Below are 13,306 nucleotides of genomic sequence, written 5' to 3'. Positions count from 1 at the left end.
CTTGTTTCTGCACTACGTAACTTCAGTGACAGGGTCGGATCACAGCGTTACATACATGAATAAATGTCATCGTGTTAACAGTCTGCTGCAATATTGATTAAGATATTTAGTCAAAAAATGTTAATGATGTTTGATTTTGTCCATTTATGAGGTGCTTTTGAGGAGATTTCGAAATATCGTTACATAATGTTGCTTTAACTTCCTCACTGAGAAAAAAAAGGCATGTCGGATGTTACTACGTGTCAAACAAATTCAAGTACGGTCTCCTGGCCCCTATTTTCCTTGACGGAGGCATGCTTGTGTTTCTACACATTATAATGTAGTAAAAAAGATGTTTCACTGTGGCGTGAAGACAGGTGAAGAAAATGAATCATTGCAACGGCACACTGCAGGGCTGTGATGTCTCATTTGGAGGTGAAACGCAACAGACTGTCTTCCTCTCTGTGCTGTCTAGCCTGGGGACGCTATCATCGCTCCACGATAAAAAATAAATAAAGAAATTAAAAATGCATACAGATTACAATCCGTACATCGGGGCAGAAAACGAGGACAAACGATGACGGAGAAGAAGGCTAACTGAAGAATAGAGGGTGTTTGTTTTTGGGCAGCATGGCCGAGACAGAACTAATATCTGCTGCTGTCATTTGTCTGCGTACCTTGTTTGCTGAACTCGGAGAAGAGGCTGAGGCTCGTGATGGATGGCCCGGTGAAGATGATGGTGTTCTTGCCAGAGATGTTCTGGCAGAGCTGCTTGGCCACGAGGCTGTGGAGCTGAGGCTTGTTCTTCAGGGTGGCCAGACCGTCTGTGCCCTGACCCTCCTTCAGATGGACGGAGATCTGCAGAGTGGGAGGAAAGTGACAGGCAAGTAGATAAAACACATATAGGACTAGCAAGCTTTATTTCTGTCTGGCGAGCGGCTACTGTATAACAACATTTTGGGGCGTCCTTGTGGCTGCTAAACGAATTATGCAAAGTTATGTAATTTCTCACCTGGCACATTTTCCATTAACGTGACATTAATGTGGGTCATGGTGACTTTGCACTCCCCACCACCATTGTACAGATTTGGTTAAATAAGCACTCCTCCGCCTGCGAGCTGACATTTTGTGTCATCACTCTACTGTTATCCTCTCATTAAACCATAAAATGCACAAAAGATACAGTAAAAAATAACATTTTGGCCAGATGTTGGGGCAAAAGGAAAGCTAACCAGGTGTCAAAATTTCATCCTCTGAAGAACATGAATGTGCCTTGTAGATTTCACAGTTAACTGCTCAATAAGGTTTGATACTTTCAATCAAGCCTGATCTTTTAAAAACTTCTCAAAATATGTGCCATCTTCAAACCTTTAGGGGATCACAGAAATTATTCAAGCGCACCGATTGGGGGTTGTGAATATGCACAACAAATTTCATGACCATCTGGTTAGTTGTTGTTGCGACACGATGCCCTGGATCAAGGCAAACTGAGCTGTGCTTCTTGGCTGAACACACTTGTACATGATGCCCTTGAAGGTACGAGTCAGAGAAGAAGTATGAAGACGAGCTCTTGTTCCAAAGAAAGCCATTATCAAATGTAGAAACGTACACTCACAAACAGTTCAGTGTCCCTCTTGCACTCCCGTTTCTGTTCATGTTCACGAGCTGAACGGCATTAGCCTGATTAGCCTGCATCTACGCCAGGCCTTCAGCTATTACGCTAAGTGGTCAGTCCGTGCCTCCGTGTGTGTGTGTGTTTGCGTGGCTGTGCGTGCGGCACTGGCTAATGGGATCTCATTGATTCACTCCATTAACTCGTTTTATTTCTTAGAGTTTTTTCCTCTCCCTCGACACAATTCATTTAGAGAGGGAAGATCTCGGTGCAGACGCACGTCGGGGTACAGCGGACTGGTAAAGACAGAGTGACTGCCAAATGGCCACAGTCAGTGTGAATGATAATGCTTATTTGTTAAATGGACGGGATGATGGGATATGGCTTTTAATGACAGGGTGATGTTTCTTACGCATAACTCGTTTCGAAATGACAAGTAAAAATGACTTAGAGTATTCAGTTATTTTATTTGATATAGACCAAAAAGAAAATGGCAGATTAAAATTCTGATCATGATCCGTCCTCCCTCCACTAATGTAATTCTGGACTACATCCAGGCTAAAGAAGGGAGCCCTTCCCTGCAGGGTAGTCTTACGAACGAGATCCATCTATTTATGGCTCTGTGCAGTGGAAAGCCCTTTCTTTACAATGCTGTATCGTAGAGGACTTTACCTTAAAGGCAGATACCTTAAACTGCAGTGTACCCAGTTTGAGCCCTGTCCACTGACATATATAAAGATGGATGGCATGGCTCCACTTTCTCATATAGTTCAAAGACGAAGCTAAGACATCCCAGATTTGAGCGCCGGTGACATCATTTGGAGCCAGACTCTGATCGGTGGAGCCAATGAAGTTCATGCCAATACACCCGCCCAATTAAATACAGGCAGCGCTCAGCTGTCAATCATGACGTTTAAACCCCCTTTTTATAGCGTCAAATAACTAATTAAATACAAACTTATAAGAAAAAAGGATACTTAAGATAAATCAGTCCAATAAGAACTACAAAAATGTTCTTTAGAAAAAGATTATTTGATGTCCCATATATATATACACCCCATCTGCTAACATTTAGAGGGTGGGATTTATGTCCTGTGCTGCAGCCAGCTACCAGGGATCAATCGAGCTGTCTTGGCTTCACTTTTGAGGAGCCGTCATGTCATCCATCTTTATTTATGTCAATCGTCCAGACAAGGACACTCGATGGATGTCACTCTCTCTCGCTCTGTCCTCACGATGCTCTCATGAAGCCATAAAATATCCCCAAAATATAGTAAAAAAGATCACATTCTGTGACCCATCACTTCCAGTAAAAGCACTGCTGTAAAGGATCTTGTTTCCAGTATGAACATGCTCATAGCAGCACCAGACTGTTGTTTAAAGACAGAATTGAAAAATTGTGAACATGTTCTTAAAGGTCAGGGTTTGTCATGTACTACATGATATGGTTATGATGATTTAAAGTCTTTAAACCAAAGGAAAAGTCTCTTTGTCATGAAGATGAGAAAGAAATGTTGTTTTTTTTCATTGCATAGAAACACGGTAGAATCTCAGAGATGCATCTCACGAATTGACAAATAAAACCAAACATTGTTCGGCTTTATTGCTGAAACATGTACTTCCTATGGCAGAATTACTGTCATCAGCATTTGAGAAGAAAGTCTTTCGACCATCCAACCTGACGAGCCAGACCGCCCGAGGGAGGAAGAGACTCGGAATAAGAGCCGTGCTAATCAAACTTGTTTCAAGGCTGCTCCTGGCTGATGTCCAATCACAGGAAAAGGAAAGGGGACAAATGAGACTCATGTCTCTGTGAGCACAACAGTCTCTGATTTCACGTTGTCTGGCAGCCTATCTTCATCACACCACCTCGGGTCAAGCTGTTGCACTCGACGGGCGGACCGTGAGCACAGACAGAGCGCAGCACTACAGCTTGACGAGGAGAGGCGGACTCTGTGTTTACAACATCGATGCTTGGTGCTCACATGCAGTCAAAGTGGATGAACAGTGTTTCATATACCATCACCATCATTTTGCTGCTGCTTACAATGACCCCAATGCAAATCCAACAGATGCAGTATTTGTCTATGTGTATTTGTATATAAATAACTGTAAACATGTTCTGTAATTCATGAAGCACAAACTTTCATTTCGTTAGGCAAGCCTGTGTTGTATATGACAATGAAATTACCTTGTACCTTGTATCTTGTAAAGCTAGATACCTGAAGGTAAATGCATTATGTCAGTGAGAGTCCTCTTCAGTATATCACTGCAAACAATTGTGTGTTGTTTGCTGATATGTGCCTGCATGTGTGTGTGTGTGTGGCTGAAAGAGATCCAGGACAATATTTATACAGCGGTAAAAAAGAAATCGCTTCAACGATCTGCATTCTGGATGGAAAATACAGTGCTTTCACACACAGGTTGACGGGGCATCCTCTCTCACAAACACTGGGCAGTAGTGAGGCTGTCACTTTCCACTAATTTAACGCCACAAAATAAAAATTGCATCATCTTGCTGTTGTTGTAATGTTTTCTCCTCTGCGCTTTGTAATGAGGACAGAGGAAAATAATGTCAGAGTGGGACAGGTCTGTCAGTCCTCCTGCGGTGCCAGGCCCTAGTTAAATGGTGGCGTTATATAAGCAAACGACTAAGAGTGGAAGGTTGCGGTAAGGGCAAGGTTGTTAGCGAGCAGAGCAGGTCTGCCTGCCTGAGATGTGACAACGCAGATCTAAGTCTGAGCCAGAAGCTGCTCAACTCTGAAACAGCATCAAAAGAGAAATCTGACAACCAATATTTTGGCCCGGAAGGTTTTTTTGGTGTCATTTTAAAGATGAGTTTGATCTTTACTGCAAGTGATTTTATCCTCTGCAGTGTTGACGAGTAATTGGCTGAATGCGAAATGAGGCATCGACCTGAGAATAAGATTGGAAATTTGTTGAAGAGCAAAGTTGTACAAGTGCTTTTTGAGTTCAGGCAGACTGAGATACTTGAAAATTAATTTCTGAATTGAATTTTTCTGATGTAAAGTATTAAAGAGATTTCTGCCATGAAGTCTGAAAGCAACAAATTAAAACACCCCTTACAGCAATCAAACAAACAAGACCTGAAAATGTTGATTGTGATTGCTGCTGCTTGATGAGCTTTATGTGCTTCTTCTACCTGGCAGATGAATCCCGTGGAGGTGCACTGTCGAACCCAGAGGCTGAACTTCCTCTTCTTCCTCTTCCTCAGCTCTCTTTCCGTGCAGGTGGTGATGAACACTGGATCCTCGTCTATCAGGGGCTCATGAAGAACCTGGAAAGCACACAGCGATGTTACTGAACACGTGAGTTCGTCTTCAAGGGTTTTTATATAACCGTGTCACAAGTACAAAATGTGTTACTGGAAAAATAGTTGGCCTTAACAAGGGAGAAGAAAAAAGTATTATTTTGTGAGGAGCAGGAGCGAGGTTGTGTATGATGTAACATTACAGCTGAGGGTTAGAGCCAATCGAAGATCCTCACAAGTCTTGTATGTGTTTGAGTGTGATACTGTAGGGGAAGAGCACAAAACACAATTCTCAGCAGGAACACGTTCTCGACTGTGCAGCTGACTGCAAATTCAGAAAAATGCCTTCTCCCTTGTCAGCTTCTTGTTTTTCTCATGTCTCAGTTGTAGCTTTCTCCTTCACTTTAGCATGTACGTGTTATCCCCGTCAGGATTTCTTTCTGTCTGACTGTCGGCTAGTTTCTTTTCATAACCACTCGAAAACAAAATGAATAAAGTAGAGACAGTGCTTTCATGTCCTGTGACGACGGACTAAACCCATGAAAGATAGACAAAATGAAAAATACATCTAAGTGGCAAAAATAGGGAAGAAAAACCGTCTCCTTTCTTGACATTTGTTCAATTTGATTGTGAATTCTTGCCCGATTCAGTATTTAATGGGCCCTGCAGGGAAAAAAAAAAAAGGCTTTGTGACAAACAAGTTCATCACAAAACAACAAAAGAAAAATGACAAAGACACAGCGGTTCTGCTGTCTGCTGTCATGGTGCAAATTGATTAAAACATGATTTCAAGTTATCTACATGCTTTATGATTGACTGACTGTCTGGTGCTGTGTTGCAGAAAACTCAGAGCTGGAACATTTCTCAAAAATCTCTATTTTGAATCACCCTGTAGACGATAATCAGGCTCGAAATAGCCAATGAATTCCTCCATTTGCATCATTAAAACACAATATTGCATCCTCATCCGTCATGTTGCTGGCTATGACTTATGTTGCATTTTTTTTTTTTTACAATAGTCACAATCACAGTCATCTAAGGAAGAGTGAAGAAATTTTTTGAATTGGATCTTGGGTGAACATGGGCTTCAGAATATAGTGTGAACTGTGCCATCTCCCTCTTGTATATTCATTATTGCGCAGGCCTCTGAATAGTTCATGTGGGTTAAATCAGATACTGCGGATGGATTAAAGAAGGTATTAAAACCGGCTTACATTTATAAATCCAAACACACAAACAGAGGCATCAACAGAGCACAAATATTTTCCAGCCCTTTCCAGGATGATTAAACGATACACCTGAAACCTGGCCAAATATCTCCGAGAGATGCTTTTAACCGCACAACAAACATTTGCATTTCAAATTCCTCTCGTCTCTCCCTTCCTCCGGTTCCTCCCTCGCCTCCCCCTCGTGCTCCATCATGATTTGACTAAAGCTGAAGTGAGCAGTGACCAACAGCTCTCTCCTGCTCTACGGCCGAGTGCAACAAGTCATTTCCAAGTCAAATATGAGTTATGGATTGAACGAGTGGAAAATTAATGAGGCTATCTAGCCCTTGGATGGATGACATCACCCAAACCACAATGGCCTTTTAAGAAATACCTCATCCTGTAGCTGCCACATTAGCGCAGCCGTGCACTCCTGCAGCAGATATTTATCTACAGCTTATCCCAACAGCTGAAAATAAGGTGGTCACATTTGCACACCAGTGTAAATCATTTGCATGGGTTCACTTACGCAGGAAGGGAGGAAAATCCATCCATCCACTCACTCGCTGTCTTGCGGTGGATGTCCTGTGACGAGTGCGACAAACGCTCTCAAGGATTTTACACTTGCAAATCAATAGAAAGCTGTGTTAACAGATCTGCAAAGCTGCCAGACTGACACAGAAAATGTGTCGCTGTCAGTAGGAGCTGACATAACATGTTAATGTTCAGCACTGATGTTATTCGCACGCTAGCAATTATGTTCACACACACAGACACAGACACACACATCGTGTTGAATAACGCTAAATGGAGAAACATCCTCTGTTAGAACAAAACATTTGACGACCAAGATCCCTCCCTTTGTTTCTTTCTTGACAATCAACAGCAGAGCTGAAGTTGTTTGCCAATTATTTGGTTAGTTTATCGACCAGCGACTAAACTGATCATCAAAAAAGTCATTTTTAAAGCAAAAATGACCAAAATTATCTCATCCCAGCCTCTCCAATGAGAATTTCTGCTTGTTTTCTTCTAAAATATCAAACCTGACACTGAAGTCTTTGGACAGGAGTGGCAATTTTTTGATAAAAGTACAATGCGTCACAACATATCATTAGAAATAAAGCATTGTGGTTCCACGCAGAAATGCAAAAATTACCATTCCCATGAAAATCGTGACTCATATTCACACTACGCTTACGTCACGATTTGTTCGGTACATCGATCAGCCCCTAATTGGAGCCTAAACCTGAATCAGTACATCAACTGCTTCCCTTACTCTTGCCTCAGTCATTAAACGGGTAGATTACTTTTCCATTGCCGAGCAACAGTTTCCGTCTGTGCCACTCTCGCTATCTGGGCCCACTCTCTGCCCCTGGCACAGAAAACTAACAGATAAAACAAACTGGCCTAGATACACATGCACTGCTAATGGCACACACACACACGCTCGTCTGAAAGCCGGCCTGCCCTCGTTGTTGTAGTTTAGTTGTTTTTTAGAAAGAGTGCACTAATGCAAAACTGTAGTTCACTAAACCCTTTACTACTTCACGATTAAATCAACTCATCAACATTTACATTTAAACTATCTTGACGGTACTGTAGCCTGATGTGGTTGTGAGGAGGGGGTTTTTGCTAAGAGCCTGTATTCCCAAAAGCATCGCAGCTCTGACATCATCTTTCACAGTGAAGATGATGTTATAGCACTCTCACTGCAGAAAGGCCGAAAGAAATTTAATCAACTGCTTACCCAGAAATTCATTAATTTTTAAGAGCTCAACCACGGCTCCGGGGGTGGCCCCAGATCCCACCGGAATACGATTAGCCACCCCCGATGCCCCCCTACAAACCAGACTCTGAATATGTATGTGATTTTGTAGTCGAATGAGAAAATGCCCTTAAAGCTAGGATAGGTAAGTTAAAAAAATCTGGGGTCTGTGTCTGTCGTAGGCCTCTGTTAGCGAGCTAGTCGCGTACGAATGGCAGAGAAAGTGCAGCCGAGATGTTTATTATGATAATATCAGGTGTTTTCTTACGTGCGAGTTCAACATGAGGGATGACAATGAAGATGCTGGTGGCAGATAATGAATGAGGTACATTCATAATGATAGTTTTGCTTGTGTTTATATGATTGTGGCATTTAAAAAAGTTGTATATTTATGTATCTAACTCGTTGCTGACACACGTCTCCCAGCTGACCAGTGAGAGCTATTCAAGTGTTTTGGAGGGAGTCTCGCTGGTTTCCGCTTTAAATGAAGTGGTCGCTCCTCACATAGCAATTGAAACAGCTTGAAGCGAAATGTCGTTTTTGTGCGACCATTTTCACGAGTCAGTGGTAAGAATATTGACACCAGGATGTAATTCCCTGCTATGATTACTTTTCACTCTATGAGTTGCAGCAACACTCTGACGCATGTTATGCTTTCTTTTCAAGTAAACAAGGTGGAGTGATTGTTTCTGTCTCTCCCTGCTCGAGCAAATGTATTTGTTTTATTTCCTGTTTTTTTGCCCTAACATACCGAAAATACAGTAATCAAGTTGGACAAGAGCATGACAACGATGTGGAAGTGCCAACTTGATTTCACAGATTCTACTTTAGTCAGGTTGTTCAATCACTGGTGCTTTAAAGTATGCTGTGCTGCTGCTCATCTAGAAAGGAAACTGAGGTAGGAGTTGGAAAAAAAAAACTCCAGCCCACCCAAAATAGAGCAGCCAGGCTGGCGCTCCACTGCCCCAGTTGCATAAATGTAGATCTAATGCATACAGAGCAACTGAATACAAGTTGAAGTAAAGTACTCTGGAGGGGCAGTCTGTTAAAAAATGAGTGCTTGAACACAAAAATACATGCTGCGTAGACAGTTTTCAAACTAAGGCGCCTTGTGGGAGCTATTTAGTGGGTTTGCCCTTATTCAATAGCAAATAGTCAGACCCAGAGGCGAGCGCACTAACCTGCGTCTGTGAAGGTCTGAAAGTGCAGCTGAACGACTGCTGCAGCGAGTCCAGGAAGGGCTGGATCTTGTACAGGCCCTGGTTGCTCCCCTGCGACGGCCGGAAAGCCACGATGTGGAAGTACTTGAGGATCTTCTCGAAGCGTGACTGGCTCATCTTCAGGGCGATGCTCCTGTTGCTGAAGAAGCCTGAGCTCCAGATGCTGAGCACCGACTCGCAGCGGTGCACACTGGTCGAGGTGACGAAGCCCAGAAAGGCCTTGATCTCCTGGGCTGTGACAGGACGCCAGCCTTCGTCTGAGCCGAAGCGCTCCTGGAACTTCTTGGCGTACATGTTCGTCTGGACGACCATGTTTTGGATGCAATTGTCCGGGACGAAGAGCTGGAAGAAGTCCAAGGCTGTGGCGGTGGCCGACATCTTCTGAGCAGGGCCTGGATCAGGACAGGAAGGAGAGAAAAAAAGTGTGAAAAATCGTGATGGGAGGACAGATTGACAGATTGAGAGTCCCATATGGGCTAACTCGCAGACACAACCGTCACTTAATCCAAGTTTTTAAAGTCTGGCACCGCGCCTGCAATTTGATTGACTTGACTGAAAGGAAGATTTCTCTTTTGACACTGTAAGACGGGATATTGTTAGATTGTATTGAGCTATAACTGCCAAGGCTGTGTGGGATGCATACTAACTGTTCCTTGCTTACATAAACTCTATTGTCATCTCATAAAAAAAAAAAGAGGGAAGCAGTAAGAGAAAGCACATCCTTCAGTTGAGGTCAGAAGTTCACATCGCGTTCATATAATCACTGTACTTTGTCATCAATCAGCCGCAGCAGTGTTCGGTGTGTATGTCACAAGCCCAGGGCAGCAGTTAGAAAGTTTACACAACATGACAGCCACCACACTGTGATCCTCGTCACAGCGTGGCGTTTCTGTGCTTGCGGAAAGTTTCAGTGTCTAGTTGCTTTAGCGTTATGGCAGGCTATGAGTCAAAAACATGTTTTGATCTGCGAGTAGAGTCAGGGGGGAGCGATGAATGAGAGGCGTCTGATATCATACTGACAGTGAAGCATTATGATATTAGATGGGGCTATTTAAACAGCTACATTTCCATTTTTTACATGCTGGTAACAACAGACCTGTGTGCTTGTTACTCTTCCAGTGATTCCCATGGTACGCTACTTGTACCCCTGGAGGCGCTTAGTTGCTTGGTATATCGTGTTGGCTAATAGTTAGCTTAAAGTAATTATTAATAACAGTTGGAATAGTTAGTTAGCTTCAAGTAGGCTAACAGTAGAGATACTAGTTAACTAAAATAATTTAAAGTTCAAATCGTTAGCTTAAAGTAATTAGTGGTTAACAGTTGAAATAGTTAGTTAGCTTCAAGTAGGCTAACTTAACAGTTGAGATACTAGTTAGCTTAAATATTTACAGTTAAAATAGTAATTGCAAAGTAATTAACAGTTAAAATAATTTGCTCAAATTATTTAAAAGTTCAAATAGACTAGTTAGCTTGTAGTAGTTAATTAATAGTTCAAATTGTAATCTTGAAGTAGGCTACTCAAAAATGTAATTAGTTAGCTTAAAGTAATTAACATTTATAATAGCTGACATAGTTACTTAAGCTTTAAACAGTTAGCTTTAAATTAGTTAGCTGTATGTAGCCTAGGCCTAATTCACTCTTTATAGTTAGCCTAAAGTAACTAACAGTTAATTTAACACTAATTAGCCTAACAGTTAAAATAGTTAGCTTAAAACAGGTGGGACAGGCCCGCTGTTTGATAAAGCTTTGTTGAGGGGCCCTTTTCCCCAGTCACTGAATAAAATAATCAAAGTAAAAAGGCTATGCTTTCTGAATCATGAGTGTACAGTTTATCTTTTATCTGTATAGTATTACAAAAATATTCATACATTGGTCAGGCTTAGCCTACGTGGTGCAGTTTAGTTGAAATACCACATTCTTGCTTGCAACCTCTAAAATCACTTTAAAATATTCATACATGATTTTATCATATAATAGGTTCTTTTGTAGCTACTCAACAGCGATCCGTCACACATGATATCAGTAATGTAATATTACAGTGACTGTCAGTCTCTGCGTCCTGTCCGCAGTCTCTCCAGATAACGAGAATGACTTCTCTGCACTTCCTAAGAAGCAATTTGTTCCTCTTGCACACGTTATTCACTAGTTTACGTAGAGGGAAGTGACATTTACCTCCCCATTTAAAAATCTCTCTGTCTGGAAGCTTTTTAGGCACTGCATTGAGGTCACCAGTGACTGGCCTGATGTGTTTCCTCCAGTAAATTAGAGATTTTCTCAAAGGTTGTTGGCTTCGTGAGAGGGAATACGGACATTGAGCAGAACAACTTCAGGCTCAATTGAACAGCACGATCTCATTATCTCCGAGCGGCGTGGAAAAAGGTTTTCACTCTCTCTCTATCCATTGTGTCGTCCTGAGTGGTTGGATGTAAACAGAATAATGAAGGTCCTTCAGTCTTTTAATGTTGAGTTTAAGATAACATGTACAAGACGTGAACCTTAAACTGTTTTAGCAACATGTGGAGGAGGACAAGAAGAGGAGAGCGCAAGCACGCCCACAAAAGGCTGCCGCTTGCAGCCAAGCCGGCAGCAGCGACAGGGGCCCGGCTACAAAATCTACTCATTTGCATTCCATTAGACTTGAAAGCTGGATGTAAAATCCAGCGTAGCTTCCTCAGAGCGAGACACTCCTCGATAAAAACATCAGACATTCAGATGGAAGGTCCACCGAGGAGAAATGACTCACCTCAGCTCATCTGGGGAGGAAGCCAAAAATACAACCGAAGGAAGAGCTCATCATTTTTATGTATAATGGAAATTTTCCTCCATAGATTTTTCTTTACACATCCCTGCCAGCTGATCTTCGGCCCTGCCTACATCACTCTGATAAAACTGGATCAGACATTTACATTTTTTCTTTCAGACGACTAATATTAGCTGATGTTTGTCTACGAGGGAAGCTTTGAAATGTATTTCCCACATTACTCATTACAGAAACTCCACCTACGTTGCAGACAGACAGTATAATCCCTGGTGATTGTGAGCTGTTGTAGTATTTTCTATTGTCGAGGGACAAACATCTGCCTGGTGGAGCTTTTATAGCCGTGGGTTTGAGAATGAGAGATTACCATAAACCCTTCATGTCGACGAAACATGCTTTAAGCTCGGTTTTTAGCGGAAATTACATAAAGAGCGCATGAGTTTGTGTGTGATTTATATCTACGGCTGGGCAACATACTTAAATTAATACCACAATATTAATAATTTAATAATTATCTGATGTCAATTTGAATAGAATATTAATATATATATATTTTGAATGGAGGCCAAAGCACATCTAAAATTATCTGTGTGCTTCTGCTATGAAAAACCCCCTTACATGTGCAGAGCTCAGACTCTAGCGACACATTTTGTCCGTATTTAGATTATAATCAGCTCTGAATAATTTCTTCTGACAGACACATTGTACTCATATCAGTCCAAGTTACTATAGTGTTGCAGTTACAGCACTATGGTGATTTAAGAAATGTCCATTTTCTATTAAATAACTCTGAAAGAGAACAAATGATAAGAACATTAAATGATTACTTATTTTTTATGTGCTAAATTTGGCTTACTTTGCCTTGGCAGGATTATTTTGATGGGATGTAACTGAGTACATTCACTCAAGCTCTGTACTTAAGTACAGTTTTGTGGTACTTGTACTTCACTTAAGTATTTCCAATTTCTGCTAATTTATACTTCCACTCCACTACATTTTGGAGGAAAATATTGTATTTTATACTCCATTATACTTCATTTAATTGATAACTTTAGTTACTAGTTACTTTGCAGATTACCTGTCAGCAAAACCGATCAGCTAACTGGCCTGCTTGATAATAGGTATCTATAGTACACATACACTATACGTGGAAATACTGTATATGTAGAATTTACTTTTACACGTACTTTTGATACTTAAGTACATTTAGTACCTGAAACTTTATGACTTTTTCTCCAGAACTACTTGTATATTATTCCCACAGTCATATTTTTGACACAATTTGTTCCTTTTTTAAGTTTCACTCTGGGTACTTGTTGTTTTGTTAGTGATGTATGACTTTTGTGACAATGACACATGAAACATTAGTTTCCTTTATTTGGGGACTTTTGCTATTGTCAGTATCTGAGACTGAATTATCAAATTTTGCAGGATAATTCATTCATATAATTACAATTCAATTCCTTTGAAAGTGCAAAGACAACTATGCAAAC

General features: G+C 41.3%; 1 protein-coding gene across 1 annotated transcript in view; it reads right to left on the bottom strand.

Moving 5' to 3' along the window:
• Positions 1-13,306, bottom strand: part of pgbd5 (piggyBac transposable element derived 5) — a 30,695-nt gene that overhangs the window by 12,971 nt on the left and 4,418 nt on the right. The window contains exons 2-4 of the mRNA XM_084375334.1: positions 9,017-9,447; positions 4,755-4,889; positions 657-837 (exon numbers count right to left, since the gene is read on the bottom strand). Coding sequence (XP_084231460.1) covers positions 657-837; positions 4,755-4,889; positions 9,017-9,447 — 747 coding nt within the window. The remainder of the gene's footprint in view (positions 1-656; positions 838-4,754; positions 4,890-9,016; positions 9,448-13,306) is intronic.

Source organism: Pagrus pagrus (assembly GCF_965226575.1).
Source record: "Pagrus pagrus genome assembly, chromosome: 15".
In the NCBI taxonomy this organism is placed as follows: domain Eukaryota; kingdom Metazoa; phylum Chordata; class Actinopteri; order Spariformes; family Sparidae; genus Pagrus; species Pagrus pagrus.
Note: the sequence above shows the minus strand (reverse complement) of the source record. Positions and strands in the feature narration are given on the sequence as shown.